Source organism: Lacerta agilis, chromosome 8, assembly GCF_009819535.1.
Source record: "Lacerta agilis isolate rLacAgi1 chromosome 8, rLacAgi1.pri, whole genome shotgun sequence".
NCBI lineage: Eukaryota > Metazoa > Chordata > Lepidosauria > Squamata > Lacertidae > Lacerta > Lacerta agilis.
In genome coordinates, this window is record NC_046319.1 from 37,318,925 (window position 1) to 37,342,665 (window position 23,741).

Below are 23,741 nucleotides of genomic sequence, written 5' to 3' on the forward strand. Positions count from 1 at the left end.
TTTAAAACTGCCTTCTTCTTGCAGACCATATGCTGCAGTTATGGTTCCAAGATTTTCTCTACAAGCAGAAAAGGGGGCTGGAAACAATCTGCCATTATCTTTTTCTGCAGAAAGAACCCCAAGAAAATGAATGGTATCCCCACAGCCCTGGAAGATAATAGGGCCAGGGAGGGGTTAGCGTTATGGCAGGGAAGTGGCTAACCTTTGGTGGCCTGAGGGCCACATTCACCATTGGGCAACCCTCAAGGGGCTGCGTGGAAGCAATGGGTGTGGTCAAAAGTGCATGTGGCCCCCTCTCCCTCTCCCCCCCCTCTCTGATCATCAAATGATCACTCCAATATCTGGCAAAGCAGTGATTATTTGCATTCAGGAGGCTGGGCAGGGCACAGAGGTTTAAACCTGCACCATCCAACACAGCACTCCAACCTGTTTGTTTATTGCAGTTCTGCCAAAATCATTAGGGTCTTGGGGTAAAGAGAAGGAGGTGGAAACGACAGGCATCTGGTTGGCCACTCTAAGAACAGGACTCTGGACTACATGGGCCATTGGCCTGATCTGGCAGGCTCTTCTTATGTCCTTAAAATTTTTCTTGGAGGCTGGATCAGGTCCCTGGACCTGGAGCTAGCCAACCCTGCTCTATGGACCCTAGAAGAATGCAGCTACACCCTGATCTAGGTAGGCATTAATGACTGCTGGTGTGGGGGTTGTAAAAGGAATCAGGAGAAATTTATGGTGCAAAATGCATTTCAATGGTCAGTGTGGTACAGTGGTTAGAGTGTCAGGCTATGACCTGGAAGACCATTGTTTGAATCCCTACTCGGCCATGACAGTCCCTGCTTCTCAGCCTGTCCTACTTCACAGGGTTGTTGTGACAATTACACAAGGAGGGGGAAGAACCATGTACACCACCTTGAGCCTCTTGGAGGACTGAAAATTTCATATATATATATTTTTAAAAAGAGCCTCTTGGAGGAAAAGCTGAGATACAAATTTAATAAATAAAATAAATATTGGCTGCCGTGGATTGACAGGTGAGGGCTATTGCTCTCAAGTCCTGCTTGTGGTTTCTCCTGGAGGCAAAGGCTTGTCCGTTGTGGTTCAGACTGAACCACAACGGCTGTTCTAAAATTATTTTGCTCTTAAGCGTTTCTGGGTTATCTCAAACCAGAGTCATCCTTTGAAATCTTCCGAGTATGCAGACCAAAGTGTGTTGTGGATGGGCCTTATCTTGGCATGTGCATTAGCTATACTTGAGCAACACTGGCAGGAAGCTCACGTGTGCAGAGCCAGCCACATGGATGAACACTAGCACATGCAGGTCTAGGCCTGTGGGGTCTCCAGGTTGAATTGACTCACCCTAGGAAGCCTGATGGGAGCAGTGCAGAGAGAGGGGGGAGAGAGAGGCGTGCCTGGGTTATTAAGAGAGGCTGACATTTATTTGCTCTTCCCTAATGACTACTCCCTCCCCTCCACCACCCTGCATCTGTAGCCAAACAGAAGGAGAGTGTGGCAGAGCGTGCAAAAGGACAGATCGCAATTTACGGTGGGTTATTAGCCGTCCTCGCTCTGAGATTACACTCCCCTAATGAAGGACTCTTTTACGGCACCATAAAAATAGAGGGGGGAACCCCTCAAAAAAGGAGAGAAAGAGAGAAGCAAGGAACGTTGGCTGGAAAGAGTGGAATGAAGGGGGGCAGGAGGGGACCAGGGTGCGGAGCAAAGGGTTTTTATGTGCATCTGTGATACCTGCTGAATGAGATATTATTTCATCTAAGATGGAGCCGCATGCAGGTTGAAGGTGAAGCAGAGCCAGGACTGATGACAGAAAAGAAGCACCAAATGGAAGCGTCTCCCCATGGGGAACGTCTTCGGCTGTAGAAGAACAGGAACTGAGTAAAAGCATTTTAAAGCACATTGAACAGAGCAGCAGAATCCCCAAGGGCGCTCATTCCACAGCACACACGAAAGCTATGATGATGCTTCTCTCGCCTCTTGTGGAAGCACATGATAGGCACAGCCACTTAGGTCCTGTCCACACTTCCGCATGTGCCTAGAAAGAACGGGTCTGAGCGGTTTCCCCCTTGTCCCACTCCTTTCCAAGGGAAAATCTGCTCTTTAGTAATAGATTGGGACAAGTGGCAATCCGGGGGAAACCCGAATTTCTGTTTGCTGAGTGCTAAAGAGCTGTTTTCCCCAGAGGAAGCACCAGGAAAAGAAGAAGTGTGGATGAGCCCTCAGAGAATGCATTTTTGCGCTTTGCCCTTTGATCGGCAAAGTGCTGCTGCTGCCCAGAGTGTCTAATTATAAGAATTAGTGCAAACTGAGATGTTGCTTTAAAACAGAAAAAGCAAACAAACGTGGATAGAAAAGAGTCCAGAAGTTTCCTGAATTAAGCAGAAACTGCCAATTCCATACGGGGATTCTGTCCCCCCTCCCCCGCGAATGTTGCAACACCCCAAAGACAACGGAATTTGTAACAGGAAAGGCTGCAGCTTGCAGCTTTGTCACTTCGTAACAGTCAGTTATGGAAAGCATATTTGCATCAGTACAATGGGCTCTCATAACACTCAGCTTCCTAAACCAAGTAAGGTTCACAGTCTGAAGTAGACTGCAATCCTGCACATATTTGCTAAGGTGTAGGAATTGCTGGGAATGGTGGGTGGTGTTGATCTGGTACCTCGTTTGCAGTTCTCAAACCAATACACAAACTGAATTGCAGCTATAGTTCTAAATTCCCACTTCTCCGAATTCTGCAATGCAGTTCTCCATCAAAAAAGAAAATACGTAATTAAACGCAAACATAAAAGCATATATTTAGTGGGAAATGTGCAAGGAAAACATAAAAAGCATATATTTAGTGGGAAATGTGCAAGAAAAAATTGTTTATAGTAGCGAAAACAATGCACAAAAATGCATATTAGGAAAAACTGTTCGTAAAAAGTGTGTATATTTGGCAAAAATGTGTATATTATAAATGCACATGAGCATGTACACATGTTCATGCAGACTTTTTAAATAAAAAACTCAAAATGATGCAGAAATAGGGCAAAGTGAACTTAAGACGGAAAAAACGATAAGCTGAGAGAAACTGAAATTGTTGTTAGATGTGTCCATGTGTACTTCTGAGTAAATATGTACAGGGTTGCATTGTTAATCTCTTCCAATTGTGCCATACAAGCCAACACTTTCTTGTCGCTGTTATAGCACAAACGTTGCCTGCATTAAGCATTGGGGGCTTGGGTGGATGCTCAGCCCCACAGGTGTAATTGCTGAGAAGGAGAGAAGGGGTTGATGGAATACACCCTTTTCTGGACTTCAGGACGTGTGTGCACGTGCATGTAGGTAGGAAGGAGGGAGGGAGGGAGGGGATAGCAACAATTTTCATTGTCATTCCCTCTTTAGGAACCCAAAAGTATACAAAGAACACCTAAAGATGGGGTTGGATTATGACAGGAGCCACTGGTTTGTTTTTTAGAGTCCAAGCAAGTTTGCAGAAGAGACATCCGTTTGCTTGTACATGTAATTGTTCAATTGATGAAACTAGGAGCCTTCAGTGGGTGGGGTGTGTGCTCTTGTGTGGGGCCCAGGGCTTCTGTTCAAAACGCCGAGTTCCCACAGGCCCTGGATGGTAAAGCCAGCAACCCTGATTGACATAGAGCTTGAAATTACACCACTGCCAAACCCTGAACTCGCTGCAGGAAGAACATATTGCCAGCCAAAAACAAAAACAAAACAAAAACAAAAAACAGACTGAGCAAGAAGAAAGCCAGATTTTATGAGACGTTGATTCACAAGTTAAGAAAATAAATTGCAGATCCTGTCCAACCTTACTCATCATGAGATAAGGACTTGTCAACACGCAAGGGTGGCACCGGGGAGTTGGAAAACAGAGCACTCAGTCACACTTTTGGAAAAACCTCACCATGCTGCCCCACATTTCCATGCAAGGGTGTTGTCACGAAGCCTCCCCGTTCTGCGTGACTCCCGCCCGGCGCCCATCGCTAGGCGGAGTAGAAATGCTTGAGAAGCTGCTTCTTGTCCACTTTGCCCATTTGGTTTCGCGGGATCTCCTCCACCACCAGCAGTTCAGAGGGGATGGTGTAAGGTGCCATGAACTCTCTGGGACACACAAGCACATGTTCTGGTTAAGACTGCTTCTGCTTCTGCAAATGTCCATCTCCTCTCTACTCCAGCCCAAGCGCTGAATCATGGCTTCCCTTGTGATACAGAGCTGGACAGGGACACTGGAAGCTGCTTAATCACAAGTCAGACCCTCGATCCATCTAGCTCAGTGTTATTTACTCTGACTGGCAATGGTTACCCAGTGTTTCAGTGGTGAATCTCTCCCAGTGCTACCTGGAGATGCTGAGAATTGAGCATGGAACCTCCTGCATGCAACGCAGTACCTTTCCCACTGACCTACATCCCTTCTCCTAAATACTCTCAAGGAAAGGACTGTGCACCCCTCGGTATAAATTGTGCAACACGTATAAATTGTGCAAATATTTGAGCCTGGAAATGATGCAGTGAAGGCTCCTGGTCATTAGAGCAGTGAGAGACTGCCCTGTTCAACTTGGGCCAGGTGAAGTGCTCATGTTTCTACTTTCCCTCCCTACAAATATTCCATATATACTAGCATACAGCTCACTGTGTCATCAGGCCTATGGCCCCCTGACCAGAACAACCAAGGACAGAAGTGTTCAATCTGGAATCAAAACAAGAAGTGGGGCAGATGAAAAGAATACACTTCTTTGCACAGTGCAAAATCCACTTCTGTCCTAATGGCCACTGGCATAGATGGGCAAAGCAAAGAGTCTCCTATAATAAATGTGTGAGCCTTCAAGGTGCTGCAAGACCCTTTATGGCTTTAAAAGGGGATTAGAGAAGGTCGAGGAGGAGGAGGTCTTTCAGCAGCTGTCAGCCATCATGGCAAATAAGAATTTCCATGTTCAGAGGCAGCGTACCACCATTGTGGAAGATCAAGGGCTTCTGTTCCTCTCATGCTTGTGAGCTTCCAGGGGAGGACATCTAGCTGACCACTGTAGGAAGCGGAATGCTGGACTAGAAGGCGATTTGGCCTAACCAAGCATAGCCCATCTTAGGCTCCTATGCAATCGGTTGTGCCTATTCTGATGGAACGCTGTCCTTCAATCAGGGGGTTTAGATCAAGGGTGGCACAGGAGGAGCAGCTGCTTGGAGGGCTTTCTGTACCCACATATTGCTCTGGGTCACCCAGCCATGCACATGGATGCTTAAGGCTGAGTAACAATGTACCACAGTGTGTGTGTGTGTGTGTGTGTGTGTGAGAGAGAGAGAGAGAGAGAGAGAGAGAGAGAGAGAGAGAAAGAGCCCAGACAAAGCACCTCCAAGAAGCAGAATGGATCACTTTTAATGGGTTCTCATCAATCCTTGCAATTAGATATGGCAGGAAGAGCAAATGACAAATTGTCAACATAAGCGCTAAGGAGCCTTGCAAACTCCCGGCCCTCCACACAAGCCCCCTCCCATGCGCAAACCCCCTCCCTCCATTCCTCTTGATCACAGGCATGCACGATGGGGAGGATGCCAAACAAGTTCAGCTTCTTATTAAAGCCCCACCAGGGGACTGTCTGAGCACGAAAGAAAGTCACCTTGCCCACTGCAAAGTGTGCGTGATCATGTGCATGTGGGATGCTTTCCCTCACTAGACCGCTGGCTGCAGGGCATGCCCTGCTCTGACGGGTACCTCGTGGGCACAGAGTCTGAAGTGACATGCCAAACCCACCCAGCATGTCAGGGCTCTTTTCTTCCCTCAGTGCCTCCGCTGCTTTCAAACTATCGATGCCATTCTGCCATGTGGGGGAGGCCTCAAACTCAGGACCCGCTTGTCACCGGGAGGAGATTGGAGGCGAAAGCCACGAAATGAATCACTCTGAAGAGGGACATGTGTCTCCTGCCAGAGAATGTGGCAGGGGGTGGGGTGGGGACGAAGGAAGGCAAGTGACGTGGAAGATAAAGAGGAAAGACAGGGCGAGCGGCAGTGAAAGAAGCCGGCAGGGGTGTGAGAACCGGGAGGTGGCGTGCGGAGAGAGCGACTGCGGGCCAAGGTCCTTTCCCGAGGTGCTCAAATGCTGCTGCTCTGGAGATACGCATCACATTCAGGCTGCATTTCTCCTCTCACAGCCTGTCCTGCAATCTTGGCTGTGAGGACAGAGGCAGGAAACTGAGGCACAAGGGCGAAGAGGGGAGATGTGCAAGGGGATAGCACTTGTTCCCCTCCTGACACCACCCTAACAGCTCTGACTCGAGAAGTGATGGAAGTGAAGGAAGTTAAAGGCTTGATAACAGCTATGCTGGGCCCTCTGTGCTTGACGCGGCTGGTTTTCAGCTTTTGCGCCCTCTTACAGCCTTTATGCAACACACCTTATTCTCCCTGCGCAGCCTGCCTAAGAAGCTTTTGTAACACTGGTATACTATTCCCTCCTCTGGCCATCACTGGGCTGTTCTTTCTATTGAGGAGCTGGGCCTTTATACACAGATAATCTTTGCCTGGGAGGAGGAAGTGGGGCTGTACGTGAGCACACGTGTTTGGTGGTGATGGGGAACCCACCTCCATAGCACAAGAAGCAGGAAATGACCAATAAACAACACTGCTGAGCTCATATTCAGCTCAACAAGTTTCCAGGGCCACACTTTCAGATGCCACATATACCAATTCCTAGGAGAACGCTAATGTGGGCATGGTGTAGTGAGCACCCCAGGTTGGTTGCAGCGGAACTATGGGAATGTAGGAACCTGATTTACACTGTCCGTCTGGCTCAGCACTGTCTATGCTGACTGTCGGTGGGTCTCTAGTGTTTCAGAGAGAAGAGGTCCTTCTGCATACAAAGTCCATGCTCTGCAACTGAGCTACGGTCCTTCCCTAAGGAAGCAGAAGGCTAAACTAGATGGGCTTTTGGTATGACCCTTTAGGGGTCTTTCTATTTTGTTATGTAAAAAAAATAAAAATGTATGGGTGCTGTGCAAGTGCACAGCCATCCTCTCAAGTGTTATGTGAGGAAGCTGGCATGCAGGCAGGGGAGTAAGAGGCCAGGGCTCAAGGCCTCCACACCTCTGGATTTCTTTGTGAGTTTTCTTTGCTGTTTATTCAGAGCAACAGAGGCTAGCAAGAGTATTCCTCACATTTGCTAAATTGCAAACCTCCCACTGTGATTTTTGCAAATCCTGGGGACTGTTTAATTGGGCAGCTGTGCAGCCCTGGATGAAACAATAATGCCTGTGGTTTGTGAATAGCACCAGTTTCACATACCCTCTAAAAAAGCATCCAATATGTTTTTTGGAGTGGGGGTGGAGCAGCCACCTGGGACAAGGGAAACCTTACCCAATCTGTATTAGTTGAACTGATGAAAATTTGTGTGTGTGTGTGTGTGGATTTTGCTTCTATCGTTTCAGCACACCTTGGAGACTAGCTCTCTAATTTAAGCCCAGCTTGGTAGCAGGAGAGGACAAGAAGGCCCATAGGAATACCACTGCACAAAAAAATAAATAAATCTAGAGCCATGTTTGTAGTCAGAAGGATTTAACCGTGTTGTTCCAGACCTATTAGATGCTATGATGGGTGACCTACAGGGAAGTAGCAATAGATAGTCCAACAGCAGCCCAGCCTATACTTGAATAACATATACAGACTAAATAGCAAGGATGCAACCAGCAGCTTTCTAGAACCAAGTGGACCCCTATTGGCTCCTGGTGTCACCTAACCCCTCTACTAAACACTGATAGCTGCAGTACCACCCTCTGGTCACTGGTGGCATTAAACTGCAACAGAGGACAACTGTCCCCTCTTGGCTAGATAATCAAAACACAGCCTTCTACAACCAGATGCTGGTCTGATGTTCTGGACTACAATGCCCATTAGCCTCAGCCAGCAGAGTCATGGTCAGGCTGGCTGGAGCTGATGGGAATTATAGTACAAGATATCCAGAGGTCACCAGGTTGGAGAAGACTGAAGTAGGAAATTCACATTAGAGTAAAGTAGAGAAATGAATGGCATTCTACCAGTATATTTACTTTTTCATTTACCTGCAGAATATACTTTCATTCTTACCATAGGAAAAATATCTTAAAATGTTGGGAAGTTTGTGTACCAGCTTGTAAATAACCTTAGATTGTACCCATTGGTTTGGCTACTGTTCACCCTGCATTTATTCATTTTACTTATTTAATATATTTATATCCCACCTTTCTCCCAAGTAAGTATTCAGCTGGAATAGACAATGGCCTGCTCTATACCTTCCCATTACACTCCATACCCAGTGGGTGCTGCCATGTTACCTTGCCCATTCCTTCAGCTCCGTGAGAGACAGTGCCTGGCCCTCATGCAGCCTGACCACAGCGCTGATCTTCTGACCCCACGTCATGTCCGGGGCACCAATCACAGCCACATCTGGAGAGGCGAAAAGTGTGAAAGAGTCACACAGGGAAGGTGGGAGGAACTCCCTCCTACAAGAAATTCACCTGGCTCTGCCTTTACTCTGTCCAAGCTTTATTATTTGGTCTCTGTGTTAAATTTGGTGCCTGTTTCCGTTTGGTGGGCAGGCTGCTAGAACTGTTTTAACTTGAGGAGACTTATTTAATTTATTCATTATGCTATTATTTATTTCATAAAATTTATATACCACTTGATAGTAAAAAATCAAGGAAGGCTTACAATCCTACTTTAAAACATATTAAAATTACCTAATTTGCAATAGCTGTGCTCTTTTCTCTCTCTTTCTTTAAACTCTCTGCAATTGTTTTATATTTTGCCTAAACCAGGGGCGTTCCTAGCCCCTTGGCTGCCCGGGGCGGGAAGCCAAGAGGCACCCCTGGGAGCGGGGCGTCGCCGCGCGCGTCATGACGCGCGCGCGGCGACGCCCCGCCCCTGCGGGGCACCGGGCGGGGGCGGGGCGCTGCGCGCGACAACGCCCCGCCCCCGCGGGGTGCCGGGCGGGGGCTTTTGGAGCGTTTTTGGGCTGCAAAGAGTCCTGAAGCCGCTGCTGTAGCACAAAGGGGGTGCTACAGCAGCGGCTTCAGGACTCTTTGCAGCCCAAAAACGCTCCCCAAGCTCCCGCCTGGCATCCCCGGGGGCGGGGCATCGCGGCGTGTGCGTCATGACGCACGCACACACGGCGACGCCCCGCCCCCGGGGGGTGCCGGGCGCAGGCTTTTGGAGCCTCTGCAGCCCGCGAAAAGCCGCTGGAGGGCGGGGGCTATTTTGGGTGCTGCCGGGGCAGAGCCGCAGGAGCGGCCAGCGAGGGGGGTGACACCCCGACTCGCTGGCGGCCCCTGCGGCTCCACCCCGGCAGTGCCGAAAATAGCCTAAAAATAATTTTTAAAAAAAATGTAGGAAAAAAGCCCAGTGGGCGGGGCAGTCCCCCCATGTGACACCCCCAGCAGGGGTGCTGCCCAGGCCCCCCCGCCCCCTCCGCCCCCCCCTGCGACGCCCCTGGCCTAAACTACAGCTCATTAGCTGCCCTGAGTCCCATTTATGGGAGAATATGTCTCAGGTGGCGCTGTGGGTTAAACCACAGAGCCTAGGGCTTGCTGATCAGAAGATCAGCGGTTCGAATCCCCACGACGAAGTGAGCTCCCATAGCTCGGTCCCTGCTCCTGCCCACCTAGCAGTTTGAAAGCACGTCAAAGTGCAAGTAGATAAGTAGGTACCACTCCAGCGGGAAGGTAAATGGCCTTTCTGTGCGCTGCTCTGGTTCACCAGAAGCGGCTTAGTCATGCTGGCCATATGACCCTGAAGCTGTACCCCGGCTCCCTCAGCCAGTAACGCGAGATGAGTGCCACAACCCCAGAGTCGGACAAGACTGGACCTAATGGGCAGGGGTCCCTTTACCTTTTTATGTCTCAGGTTCAGGTCCTGATGTCTTCAGGTAGGGCTAGGAAGGACCACCTAAAACCTCAGAGAGCCACTGCCAGATACTGTTTACAATCCAATCCAAACTGTCTGCCTCAGTATACAGGGCAGTTTCGTTTAGTGGGGGGGGGGGAGGGGAGAGAGAGAGAGATGGAGTGAGTGCAAGTGAAGGAGGGTGGGTGGGTTTACCTGGAATGTGGAATGCCATTGGGGACCTGTCAGACCTTGCTGCTCTTTGTAAAGCACTGAGTACGTGAACTGAACTATATTAGCAAATCAATAAATAGCTGCAGGGCGGGGCTAGGCTTTACCAGCAATGCTGGGGTGGGCCAGCAGGTGGCGCTCGACTTCCAGGGCACTGATTTTGTAGCCGCCACTTTTGATGATGTCAACTGAGGTCCGTCCTCTGATCCAGTAGGTGCCTGCCTTATACACAGCGGTGTCACCTGGAAAAAGAGAGGAGCTGGTAAGATGAGGTAGACGACATTTCTAGGGGTGGAACAGCAGGGTTGAGATCGACACCTGGAAGCCACTAATAATGGAAGAGGAAGAGGTGTGGCAGCGATGGCAGAGAAGGCAAAGACAAGAGGCAATGGCTAGTGAGGGCAGCTAATAGGATGAAAAAAGGAGGGATAAAAATAAGAACAAATGGATGTTGTGCCTGTAATAAATGAAAAGCATTTTAATACCAATTAAAAACAATGCATGTCTATGACAATGCACGTACAATATTTGACTTATTATTTGCTGTACTATAGTTATTTGTTCTGACCAATGAGGGAGACCTCGAGTGAAACATATTTGGCTATGGTAAACATTACTAACTTGTTGGTTCAGTTTGTTTTCATTCTTTTATTTTATGACAGATTATGAGCCATACTTAGCAGTTGTGGACACCTGGCTGTTCTAATTTGATTTTTTTTTTAATAGCAGCTGCTTGTCCATGCCTACAACCAATATGCCACTGAGCACTTTCATGGCTTGCCTGTTGGGCTTCCTGGAATAATCTGGTTGGCTGCTGCGGCAAACAGGATGCTGGACTAGATGGATTTTAGGGGTTTCATCTAGAAAGGATTGGTTTGGCTAGATTAGATAAGCCTGACCAAAGGCTTACCATTGTCCTTTGCACCACGAGGGAGTCCACCCTGGCCCTGACCGGGTTTCCTTTTGTGGCTTGTCTCCCAGATCCTTCTGCCTCTCTCTCACTTACCCTCCCTCACATCCTCCAGGGCTCTGGGTGGGAAGCTGCAGCCACCTAGGCAAGAGAAACACAAGCCTGTGCCATCCACTGCCAGTCTGAAATGTCAGCTGAACCCAAGGCTGTTCTCTGAAACATCAGCCCAACATAGATATGGAGGGTTTGCCGTCTGCAGACTGGTTGTAATGGTCCTCTTGCCTCAGCCCACAACTGGCTGCAGCTTGTTGGCATTCGAAGTATGAGGCAGCAGAGAGAAATGAGATGAACTCATTAGGGTTACATCTGCACCGTACATTTCAAGCATCATGTAACCATTTCAAACAGTCATGGCATCCCCCAAAGAATTCCAGGAGGTGTACTTTGTTACGGGTGCTGTTAGGGGCCGCCTGCCACACCTTCCTCAGCTACAATTCCCAGAGTGGTTTAACAATCAATCTCTCTTCATAGGGAACTCTGGGAACTGTAGCTCTTGGAGGGGAACAGGGGTCTCCATACAATTCTCTGCACCCTCAACAAACCACAGCTCCCAGAATCCTTTGGGGGAAGCCATAGCTGTTTAAGGTAGTACCAAAATGCTTCAAATGTATGGCGTGGATGTGGTCTAAATTGCCTTATACTGAGTTGCATCACTGGTTCATTTCACTCAGTATTATTTGACTGGCAGGGGCATTCCAGAATCTCAGGCAGAATTCCTTCCCTGCCCTCCATTGCTTCCTCTGGAACTAAACCGGCTATCAGGAAAAGCTCCCAGAGCACATAGTTGCATTTCTCCATGCTGGTGCTCTTATGGCAGCTCACTCAGAGCGCTCACTGCTGGCCTCCTTCACCCTGGGTGGGGGAAGGACCTGCCATGTAATTGATGTGCAGGACAAAAAGGGGGTTGGATTGTGCTCCTCTCCCCCTCATTATCTTAAGGGGAAGGAAGCTGCGGATGCAGCAGGTTTCCAGAGTGGCTGTTTGAAAATTCTTGCAGGTTTTATTAAGAGTGCCTGCGATGGAATTTGCATATGAAGATGCAGAAGTGTCAAGTTAGTGTAGCTTTGTGAGGGAGAGGTGTAGAGATAGCAAGCGAAATCTTCTTCCAAGGAATGGTTGGGGAGGTGGGCTAGAGTACTTTCCAACATCTTTCTATGCAAGGCCCTAGACAATTACAACAGAAATAGCATTTACAGGTAAGCACATGTAGCGATCTCTATTTTTATGAAGGCCTCCCAGAACAGAAGCTTCAACAGCGAGGTTGTGTAGTGAACTATCTCCTATTAAACTGCAGTGTTCGGTTAATTGCTTTGGCCTTATTACTGGACTGAGCATAGCTGTGCAGATGCACCCCTGCACCTCTTCATTCTCCCCCAGTGCTGCTACATCTTACAGGCCTCTTGTCATTACACTGGTGACATGCCTCTTTGAACTTTTTACACCTGAAAATTTGTGGGTTGTTGTTTTTTAAAATCAAAACAAGAGAGGGAAAGGGCTGGTGGCTTGTACATGATCATAGTAAAAGGCTCAATAGTGCCTAATGAGTCCCCCTCTTTTACCTAGTTCCTTGACTAGATGCAATCCACATACACCTGCTATATTCTGTCAAAAATATTCCTAGATGTACCAAGCTGCAACAAGCTGTGCAACAGGAGAAGTGACAAAGATTCCAGTGCAGGCCTGTGGTATCATTGAAAGCAGATGTGATCTGCTGTTGCAACTTCCTTCCTTTAGAAACAGCGACTGCTTTGAAAAGGGCTCCCCTCTCTGCTTCTTTGCACCTTCCACTCTAGGCTCCAAAGTGTTGGGCAAGAATTCCAGGTCCCTCTTCGATTTCTGAGAATGTCTTCCTTTGCTTGACAGACTCTCCCAGGGAATTCCCAGCTGCCAGACTCTTTCAGTAGCACAGAGATCATTCACTTTGAGCAGGCACAGACAGAATGAGGCATCTTCCCTGCTGGATTCCTTTGCAGAGGCCTGCTACTTGGAGAGTTCCCTTGCTCTCTGAACTAGCATGTTGACAGGATAAGGCTGGGCATTTCAGCACAGAGACAACTCCCTTCCCACCCCCACACCCTTTGGGGAAGGTCTCCTCTGAAGCAGTCAGAAGCAGAAGCAGATCTTTGTGACCCTTTGGTGGCTTTCATCAGAGAGATATTGAAATTATCCCGCAAATGCAACTAATTAGGCTGAGAGGGGAACAGCTGGAGGGGCAGCTCGTGGAGGATGTGATGGGTGGAGAACAGACTCCTCAAGTCTTTCATGGCACCAAGTGAAGGGCACCCAGCGGTGTGCAAGATGCTTTGAACTGGAGAAGCGTTCTGGTTCTGTTGGTGGGTGGAGGTGGGGGAGAAGAAAGGGTTGTTCCTTTCATCTGTGCCACCTCAAGCACCTAAATGTCTGGGGGAAATGGTGGCTAGTGCCAACTGGGACTGGTAGGGCAGAAGGCAGGGAAACCAACAGTCAGAGGAACCAAAGAGGCTGCGACAATTAATTCTAGTTTTCTCCTCCTCCTCTTCCCTGTGGGATTCTAAAAAGGGCAATACTGAGACCGAGGAGGAGGAAGTTGATGGGCACTGCTATCCCCTGGACTGTTTGGAAGAAAGAAGGCGGGCAGGTGGGACAGGTTGAGGTCAAAGGGGCAGTGACCATTCATCCAAATGAATCAGCCTCCAGTGAAAAGCAAATCATGGACAGCAGGACAGTGCCCCAAAAGGGATCCTTTGCCAGGGGTTATGCCAGCCTCCTGCTGGACTTGACAACAACCACGGCTGAAAACTGCCCTGGGAGGTGTTAGTGCCACACTCTGAAAATTCCAGTGCAGGGTCAGAGTCTCAGGGCTCACATATAACACACAGAGAGCAGCAAAGCCCTTGGATAAAAGGTATTCTGTTCAAAAGGAGGCTTGCGGAGAACAGGTGCGGGAGGGGGTGCAGAATGACAAACAATTAGAGGGAAGGAGTAAGAGATTAATGATGGGATGGGAATCGGTTGTCCCCACAACAGCCATGCGAAGTGCAGAGTTTATGGCATGCAAGGGTCTGTGATGTGTGTACGTGTGTGTTACGGACATAAACCTCCCCACACTCCCCAAATGAAAGCTGCATCAATAGTTCCCCATCTGCTCACATATATCACACACTTCATTCCAGTTTATTAGCCGGAATAAATCATAAATATTTCATTATACATCAACGGTGCTCGACTCCGGGAAGGCACAATCCATCACCCCGATGCTCCCCGCGACCCGCCACCGCGCATTAAGCTTTCCAGTCTATTAAACAAGATTGATACAGTGTGCTGGGATGGACTGAGGGAATGTATTTATAGCACACTGGGGGAAAGGGAGGGCACTGAGAGCACGCAAGCAGCCTGGACAAGATGAAGCTCCCCTCAATGGTACGTGGGCCACGCAGCTGCAGGAGAAAGTGCAGCATCCATCAGGGGCCGAGTCTCCCAGGCACTCGTGAATGATTGCATCAGCCTGGTTTTCTCTAGTGCCATGTTAATTAAATTGTGGGGCACACCGGACACCCCCCTGACCTGTCAAGAGGCTGTTGCCTCGTGCTAAGAGAGAATATGGAAAAGAATTGGGGAGGGAGGGAGAATCCAGTGGACTTTCCCTCTCCCAGTCCATCAGATGTCTGGTCAACTTTTCCATCAAATAAAAGCCTGGCAGATTCTGTAACAATAATTTGAAATGAAATTGACCCTATAGCAGGGAAGTTCTTCCTTGCATTTACTCTCCTTAGGGTTCAGAAAGCAACATCTTATTTATCGGTGGACAATGTGAACAGCCAAAAGTAAATATGTAGGGCCCTGCTGGGTCAGCCAAAGACTCCATTACTCTGTTCTCCAAGTGGGCACCCAAATGCCCACGAGAAGCCTGCAAACAGGATGTGAGATGCAACACTCTATTGCATGGGAACGTGTTCCATATTTTACTATGTGCTTTGTGAATAAGTCTTCCACCAACTGCTTCTGATCCACAACCCTCTGAGTATCCATGAGAGTTTTTGCCTATGCCCTCCTCCAGTACCCCAGTTGAACTATAACTCGAAATAAAACCCAGCAAACCAAAAATGAAACCACTGTTCCACTGTGTCAAAAGCAGGGGACCATGTGATGTTGCATCTCCTGTTCGTGTGCATCCAAGTCCCGAGTTAAAACAAGCTGAGCCAACTCCAGTAAACCCAAAGTAAGTGAAGAGGAAGAGGGAAGAGAAAAACTGACAGATCTCTGCAGGTGACGACTATGCCTCAGAATAAGAAATTATATCACTCATCAATTTGCAAAGCTCCAGACCTCTGCAGGTGACACAATGCCTCAGACTAAGAAATTATACACCACTCATAAATTCACCAAGATCCATTTTAATACTAATCAGACGTCTTTGCTGTCCCCTGACTATCTCTGGAGCAGATTTTCACTCCCCTGGTGGTTCAAATCTTCCTTCTAATTGCTTAATGTACTTTTCCTTTAAGATTAAATAACTTACTCCCACTCCTGTTCACAGTTCACCTCTACCCCTAATATGTTTAACCATGGATCCCCATCATAATTTCTGGCTCTGGGTGGATGATACAGTTTATATTTCATTTATGCAGGGCCAAATGTTTGCTGTAGAAGACAAAGAACCAGTATGGTATCTGCTTGGAGGGCTTGCAACCTATATTGCTGGACATGGCAGGGAAGAGAGAAGTGAGTTGGCAGTGAAGGAGATAAAAAAAAAACATTCAGGAAAGGCTTAGCTAGGCAAGCAAGTCTTCAGGGAGAGGGATGTAACTGAATTGGGAGTGCAGGAAAAACAAGAGATGCAGAATCCAGTTTCTTAAGAATTTGAATTTCTTCTTCTTCTTCTTCTTCTTCTTCTTCTTCTTCTTCTTCTTCTTCACCAATATACTGGTCCTTCTTTAATAAAAATAATTCTGAAATTATTGTATGGAGGCAGAAAGATTCCTACATGCCCCAAGGAATGCAGTTCATTTTCAGGAACCTCACTCTGAGAAAACAGCCAGTGTTACCAACTGGGGCTCTGATTCCTTCCTCCTTGAGGAGAAAAGGCAAATCTCTCAGGAGAGGATTTGACTTTCCAAATAATTCCTGATGCCCCCATTCTCCTCTGAACTCTCGTCACCAGGAAGGACCATGAGGCCAGCCCCATTTTGGCCTGCATTACTGTCCTCAGATTCCTGCTCCAAATTCACCACCATGCCACAGTCAAAGACTCCCAGAGCAAACAAGGTCCCTTTAAAGGTGAAAGCCTCATTCATTGTGGGAATAGAGCCAACACCCTGAAAGAAGCCAAAACCCCACTCAAGGCTCAGTCAGAGACGACTAGTTGCTGGAGCAACATTCAAATATAGCTTGACTAGCTTCTAGTCCAAACTCCACTTGGAACTCTCCATGGTGCTGACCGTCTCCCTGCTCTGCATATCTTAGACAAGGAGTTCCCAGCTGTGGTATGCTGAGGTGTCCATGAGGGTAGTCTGTATACACACAAATAAAAACCAGACTGATCACCAGACTGTGGGTGGATTTGTCTCTTAGCTGCATCCCACCTGAGCAGCATGCACTGCTTCCTGAAACAAAACACACTGTAAGAAAAGTTTGGCTTGAGGTGGCTGCTAGAGATTCCCTCTGCATCTCTTCCTATAGACTCTTGGTGTCTTTTGGATTCCTACTGCTGCAACGATTAATAAAGCATCAAAGGCTTCTGTGGGGAAAGGAGACGGCACAAAAGGACAGTCCAAACCTTCCTCAAAACCTTGCCACCTGTTTATTATCTATCAATACTTATAAAGAACTTGGTTCTCCATTGTAGTTGTCCATCCTCTCCTAGTATCTAGGTTTCACCCTTCTGAGACTCATTTGTGGCCAGCAGGCTGCACAGAAAACACAGCCAATCACAGTAACAACAGGTTCCCCCAGATTTTAGGCTAGAGGAATCAGGTAGGATTATAAGATAGGAGTGGGCATATTTTTTTCCTTTCCTTGTGGTGTGGGGGCTGCATGTCACCATTCTATAGGCTATGAGATACTGAATACCAATCACAATTGGCAGGTGGGACAATAAGGCCTGTAGGTTTATTATGTATTTATTAAAATAAAGTTTATACTGCTCTACATAATAAAAATCTTAAGGCCAAAGATGGGGAACCTGCAGCCTTTCAGATGTTTTTGGACAGAAAAAAAGAGACATCTCTGACATATGTCCTGGTCACAGTTTTTCGTTCATGAATTCTATCTAATCAATAAAGCTGTGACTGTATTTCAAACCCAAAGGCTGGTGTCCACCTCTTCTATGCCAACCGCATATATTTATAAGTGCCCTGTATTTGTTTCCATTTCTCACATTCTCCATGAGGAGAGGCTGTGCTCTGCTGCCCTTCCTGGATGTTGGCATTCCGTGACCAGGAGAGAAGGAGTTAACCAGGGAAGCGGATCTCAGAAGCTCTCGCAATGGAGGGCCCTGGAGCACGCAGCATCCTGCCTGCCTGCAATGGAATTCTTGTCATGCTCCAAACTCCGTGAGTTTGTTTGTATTCTGTGCACAGCAGCACAGAGCCTGCTGTCGGAGTCATGCTGCGAGAAAGGGCAAAGCCCTGCCGAGATGAAAGAATGTGAGGCGCTGGTAGAGCCTCCCCTGGCATTTACACCTTTAAAAAAGAACAACAGAAAGACAGAAAAGGAAATCCACTAAAGGGATTTTTTTTTTTTTTTTTTTTTTTTTGCAGAGAACTCTGCTAATAAGCTCTTCCTCAACAAGAGAGCAGGATGGAGACAAGCCAACAGTTCTGGGAGAGGCTGCAGAGGTGCTCTCTCTCATACACTTGCTTCAGGTACCTAGGAGGCAGCAACCTTGACAAAGGTAGCCTTCCATTGACGAATACCAAGCCACTCACTCCTACATCTCTGTTTGGCTACTAATAGTGCTGTTGAGGGGCCTGCCTTGCAAACTCCCTGCACTATAGGGTTTGGGCACACAAAAGTCAAGCTGGTAATTGAGGAAGTGGGCAAATCAAGAAGTGCCTCTCTTGAAGCACAGGTGGTTTTTTATACAGTGGTGCCCCGCTAGACGAATGCCTCGCTAGACGAAAAACTCGCTAGACGAACGGCATTCGTCTAGCGGAAGCTGCCCCGCAAGACGAAAATTTTTCGTCTTTTTTTTTCGTTTAGCAGAGTGCGGCTGTCATTGCCGCTTCGCTAGACGAAAAAACCACTAGACGAAAAAATTCGTAGAATGAATTATTTTCGTCTAGCGGGGCACCACTGTAATGTGCCAGAGCCTTGATTCCTTGTTGTGCAAATTGTATTGGCCCTGTTGTCACCTTTCCATGCAGGCAGAAAGGACAGATCAGTCACTGGAATGTGTAGAAATTTCTGGTGTATGTGTAGATTGCAGGCCCTAAAATTGGATCAGGTGCAAATCTGGCATCCTAAAAGGATGGGCCTCCAAAGGGCTGTACCTGCACTGGGTGTTTAATGCACCCCCACTGTTCAGCCCAGACACTGAGATCCTCCTCTGAGGGTCTTCTATGGGTTCCCTCACTGTGAGAAGTGAAGTTACAGGGAACCAAGCAGAGGGCCTTCTCGGTAGTGGCACCCTCCCTGTGGAACACCCTCCCTACAGATAAGCAACTATCTGACTTTTAGAAGACATCTGAAGGCAGACCTGTTTAGGGAAGGTTTAATGTTTACAGTGTTTTTACTATTCTGCTGGGAACCGCCAAGAGTGGTTGAGGAAACACAGCCAGATGTGTGGGGTATAAATAGTAAAATTATTATTTTTATTCTTAAGCCAGAGCTGACTGAACTGCCAACTACCCAACCCTCCTAGGAATGCCACATGGTGATTTGTCTCTTAGCTGTAGGGCAGAATATTTCACAACCCATCTCCCCCCGTCCCATTAAGCCATATCCATCCACAGAGGCACCTAGCCCTCTCTTCAGACCAGCTGTTGCTCCCCAGTAGCATACTGCCTCTAAACATGGTTCCACATGGCAAACTCATTCTTTGAAAGCAGAACCTTATGCAGTCAAGATAGCACCATACAAGCACAAAAGGATTTACAGAAGTACATTTTTTGGGTGGTGGGGGTCTCTAAGGAGAGGTGGGTAGGAGACCCAAAACAGCCCAGGCCTGAATACACAGGGGCCATGGCTGACTTTTAGAACTGAAGGAAAGGAAGACTGAAAACAAGCAAAGAGGTGGAATGGAACGGACTATTCTGAAAGAAGACATGGTTGGCTGGCTAGCATGCTGAAAAGGAGTACTTCGCACTGCAACATTCTGTTGCATGTCGCCCTTATGATGACTAACAGCCACCAAGAGATCCATCCTCTATTTGTCTAATTCCCTTCAGAGCCACCTAAGCCAGTGGACAAGACCACATTTTGTGGCAGTGAGTTCCATAAGTTAATTATGCAATGTACTCTGGGATGCAGATTATTTTGGGCAGTCCTGAAGCTCCAGCCATCTGATTTCATTGCTTGACCCAGAGTTCTTGTATTATGAAATAAAAATGTTCCTCCCTGTCAACTTCCGTCAAGGTGCTGTGGAGAGTTTCTAGAGGGGGGAAAAAACAGGTCACCATAAATAGGAAACTCCCTTCCTTCCTTCCCTTTTTCTACTTTCTCTCACATTAGGATTTAAGTATTTATAGGCATCCCTGCAGATGGTGAAAAGGAAAAAAAAAGAGAGTCTGCCATGCCACTCAGCAGCTTGAGAGGTTGAAGCTTGGCAAAAAGTAATTGCAATAACCAAGATGCTGGAGTTAAAACCCCTTTGCTCCGCTCCTGCCCTTTGCAGAACAGCTCCGGGATCAATTACACGTCTAGCTAAAGCAAGCAATAACTCTCTCCCCCCTACGCCCATGCAGTGACCTTCCCGTTGTCTCTAGTGAATGAGCAGGATTGTTAAATAGTCCACCAAGGTAGCAGCGGGTGGGCACAGTGGCAGTGGTGCAGAGGATTCCCTGCAAAAGGTGTCCAAGTAGCCCTTTTATTTAAAAATAGAGAAGCTTCCGCCACCAACCACTATAAGCAAAGCACTGCAGCCACCCTCCCCCCCCCCCATTTCTGCTTCCATCACAATGCCATTAGTTCTGAGTAAATATGTTCTCAATTGTCTTGAGTGAAGCCCACAGGGAGGCTTCTGTTGAAAGCAAAGAGCCTGGGGCTATCACTCCCAATGATGTTATCTGCCCAGGATTACAGAGTGGGAAGGAATTGGAAGCCCTTACAAGTCAGAGGCTTCTTCTTCTTCTTCTTTCACATGTCCTTATCAGCTGGCTGGGCAAAACACTGAGTTAAATAAAAGGCTAACTGCTTACAAGGCATTTGGCCTTGAACTGGGGAGGTTGCAAACAAAGCCACTGCTTCCAGACACTGGGGTGACAGAAGGCAACGTGGGGAGGAGGGGGAGAGGGGACGAAAGCTTTAAAAACTGAGAAAACAAAGCCCTGGATACTGTGATATTATTTCTTATCAGATTCCACCCCCACCTCCATTTTTGGGATGCTGTTTTTCCTTACATACAAAGAAGAGGAGGATCATAGGATGTTGCCTGCTACAGAGTCAGCTCAATATTCTTTACAGTGCTTTCCAAGAGTTTCAGCCTGGGGACATTCCCACCTCTACCTCTGAGCCACAGTGGGCCTTTGCCAACCAACCTGCCAAGCCTTGAAGATTTGAGTGTGCTACATGAAATAACAGAGAAAATGAAAAAAGAAAGAAAACCTTTATCAGATGTATGAATGGAACTCAATGTGTATGGCTGTGTCATGACTCCAGAATACTATGGATTCAGAGGAAGTTTCTGCATGGAAGAGTGAAACACCTTCAGAGCCAGCCCCTGAACTATCACCTTCTACTACCCTAGAAATGCTGGCACAAAAGCAGCCCATTGCACCAGTGTCTTTCTGACTCGAGGAGATTCCATTGCCTTTCTCTGACTCCAGGCCAGAGGCCTCAGTGGAATCATGGTCACCTCTATGTGGCTGGAGTCAACAGGTGTTAAAGCAGGCTAGGTCCCTTTAACTGAAGAGACTCCACTCACCAAAGGCACAGCTGGTGATGGAGCTGTGTTTAATGTTTCTTTTGGGGTTGCCTGTTGCTGAAGCAAAATTTGAGTCTTGCTTCTATGTGTCAGCTACTTAGTCCTAAGCTCTCAGTGGAGCTGTCCAAAGTGCTATCTGCATCTTGCTGATTTCCTACTAATGTGGAGAACCTTTGGCCCTTCAAAAGTACAACTCCCATTAGTTCCAGCAAGAATGGCCAATGGCAAGGGATGATGGGAGATGTAGTTCTTGAAGGCCAAAGGTCCCCCACATCAAATATATGTGAACATGCCTTGCTTCTGTGGGTGGCGCTGTGGTCTAAACCACAGAGCCTTGGGCTTGCCGATCAAAAGATCGGCGGTTCGAATCCCTGTGACGGGTTCAGCTCCCGTTGCTCGGTCCCTGCACCTAGCAGTTCGAAAGCACGCCAAAGTGCAAGTAGATAAATAGGTACTGTTCTGGTGGGAAGGTAAACGGCGTTTCCGTGCGCTGCTCTGGTTTGCCATAAGCGGCTTAGTTATGCTGGCCACATGACCCGGAAGCTGTACGCCGGCTCCCTCAGCCAATAAAGTGAAATGAGCGCCGCAACACCAGAGTCGTCTGTGACTGGACCTAGCGGTCAGGGGTCCCTTTACTTTTACGTTGCTCCTATTACTAGAACCTGGGACCAGTAAACTTGTCTTCTTTGACCCTGCCTTGTTGAAACCAGAACTTTGCCCTGCCTAACCCTGCCATTAACTCCTGCTTGGGTCAGAATACCCATGCTGCTGTGGCCATTGCTTGGAAAAGAACAGCTGAGGATATTGCATAGCTGGTTATAACCTAAGTTGGAGAGAGAAGACCATATATTCTGATAGCTGGCTTTTGAAAACGTAAATATAATGCACAATCTAAACATAAATTTGTGCTTGCTAGTGCATCAAAGCTTGAACAGTAAATGAGGGACAATTACATTTTCTTTGTGCAGTAACTACCCATACTATCCTGAGAGACTGGATAAAATTATTCAATGAATTCCAATTTTGCAGCTGCTCATTTCAATGGTCTCAGGGTTTCTTTTGATTGAAGTACAGCAGCTATAAGGCCGAATACAGATTTGCCTAGGGAATGTCCATCTTTAATGTCCTATTTAGGAATGCAGGGAGCTGCCTTATATTCAGCCAGACCATTGATCCATCTCAGTGCATACTGTATACACTGACTGGCAGCAGCTCTCCAGGGTCTCAGGCAGGAGACATTCCCAGCCCTACTCAGAAATGCCAGGGATGGAACCCAGACTGGTGGCCTCTTATGTATTTATGTATGTATTTGGGCATTTAGAAATGGCCTCTGAGAATCCAAGGCAGTGACGTCCTTCCTGTGGAACTGAGGAAGCCCTGGTGGTGTTATTGGCCCAGTAATGGTATACCTCATTTGCTCCTATCATATTCCCTTGCGAGAAATCTATTGGGGACTGTGTGCCAGTGATGGGCAGGGGCAGAGCCAGTGGTGGGCAAGCCCCCCCCTAAATTTCTGTCCCTCCCCCACAACCAACAGGAAATTAAGTCGAGGTCTGCACGTGACCCCTAAGCCAGATGTCCCCATCTCTGGGCAAAGCTAGAGTACAGTTCCTTGCTGCTGGAGCTAATTAAGTTAGGGGACCATCCATAGGCAAGGATATGTCAAAAGAGACATAATTCTAGAGGTCAAGGCTAAGCAGATCTTCCCAGTCCATCTGAGTTAATCACATCATCCCACCAGGCCACTCTCTGGATCTCAACCTCTGGCTACTAGAAAACTCTCCCTCTTCCCAGCATTGGGCGTGTGTATTTCATGCAGCAGGATTACCCTGCTGATAAGTCACATGCAACACTTGCAGGAGCTCATAATTAAGCAATAATTTAAAACAAAAAAATAGTATTAATCGAATTTATGACTGGGAGAGACAATGTAAACAAACATGGGGAAAATATTGCATGCTAGGATTTTAATTAGATTTGTTCCTATTTATAGCTTGTGCCAAACAGGCGCAAGTGATTTCTATCTCAGGTGTGAACGCCCATGAATGGAAACAAATGCCCACCCCGGAGTGGGGAACACCTGCTTCTCTCTGGGGATTGGAAGGAGCCAGAAAAATCCACTGCCAACTCAGTGTAGTATTGCGGTGTGCCATCTGCTTAACCTTCGCTGTGCTAGCTGGCATTGAAGGGAACAGAGCAAGACCAGCCAAGCTCAAGTGAAGGGGTGGTTTTTTTTTTTTGTTTTTTTTTGGTCTTCTATCCTCTTAGGGTTGAAGGGCAAAAGGACTCACGGGGGAATGAACAGAACCTTCAGGGCTAACCACAGAACAGATTGAAATTCTGTGCCAATATGACATCTATTCTACACCTGAATGGATTCTGCAAATCAGGCACATCTGCAAATCCTGCATAATTTATCCTTCTTCTATGAGCCATTGAGGAAAGGCCAGGAGTTTAGCAGAGCACTGGCATTCTGCCCTCGGACTGCTAGAAGTCCTGGTCGGTTGCCTTCAAGGGTCCAAACATTTTTAAACTTGACCTGCCAGAAGGAAATCCATCAATGACTGAAGTGGATACTGCCAAGTAGTTCCACAGGTGCATATAATTATGTGGACTCTACC

General features: G+C 47.5%; 1 protein-coding gene across 2 annotated transcripts in view; it reads right to left on the bottom strand.

The window, feature by feature from the left end:
- Positions 1 to 3,751: 3,751 nt before the first annotated feature.
- ACSF3 (acyl-CoA synthetase family member 3) overlaps positions 3,752 to 23,741 on the bottom strand; it is a 57,970-nt gene continuing 37,980 nt past the window's right edge. For both annotated transcript variants that reach the window (XM_033156971.1, XM_033156972.1), the window contains exons 6-8: positions 10,198 to 10,332; positions 8,314 to 8,425; positions 3,752 to 4,119 (exon numbers count right to left, since the gene is read on the bottom strand). In XM_033156971.1, the coding sequence (XP_033012862.1) occupies positions 4,002 to 4,119; positions 8,314 to 8,425; positions 10,198 to 10,332 (365 nt within the window). In that variant the 3' untranslated portion in view covers positions 3,752 to 4,001. The remainder of the gene's footprint in view (positions 4,120 to 8,313; positions 8,426 to 10,197; positions 10,333 to 23,741) is intronic.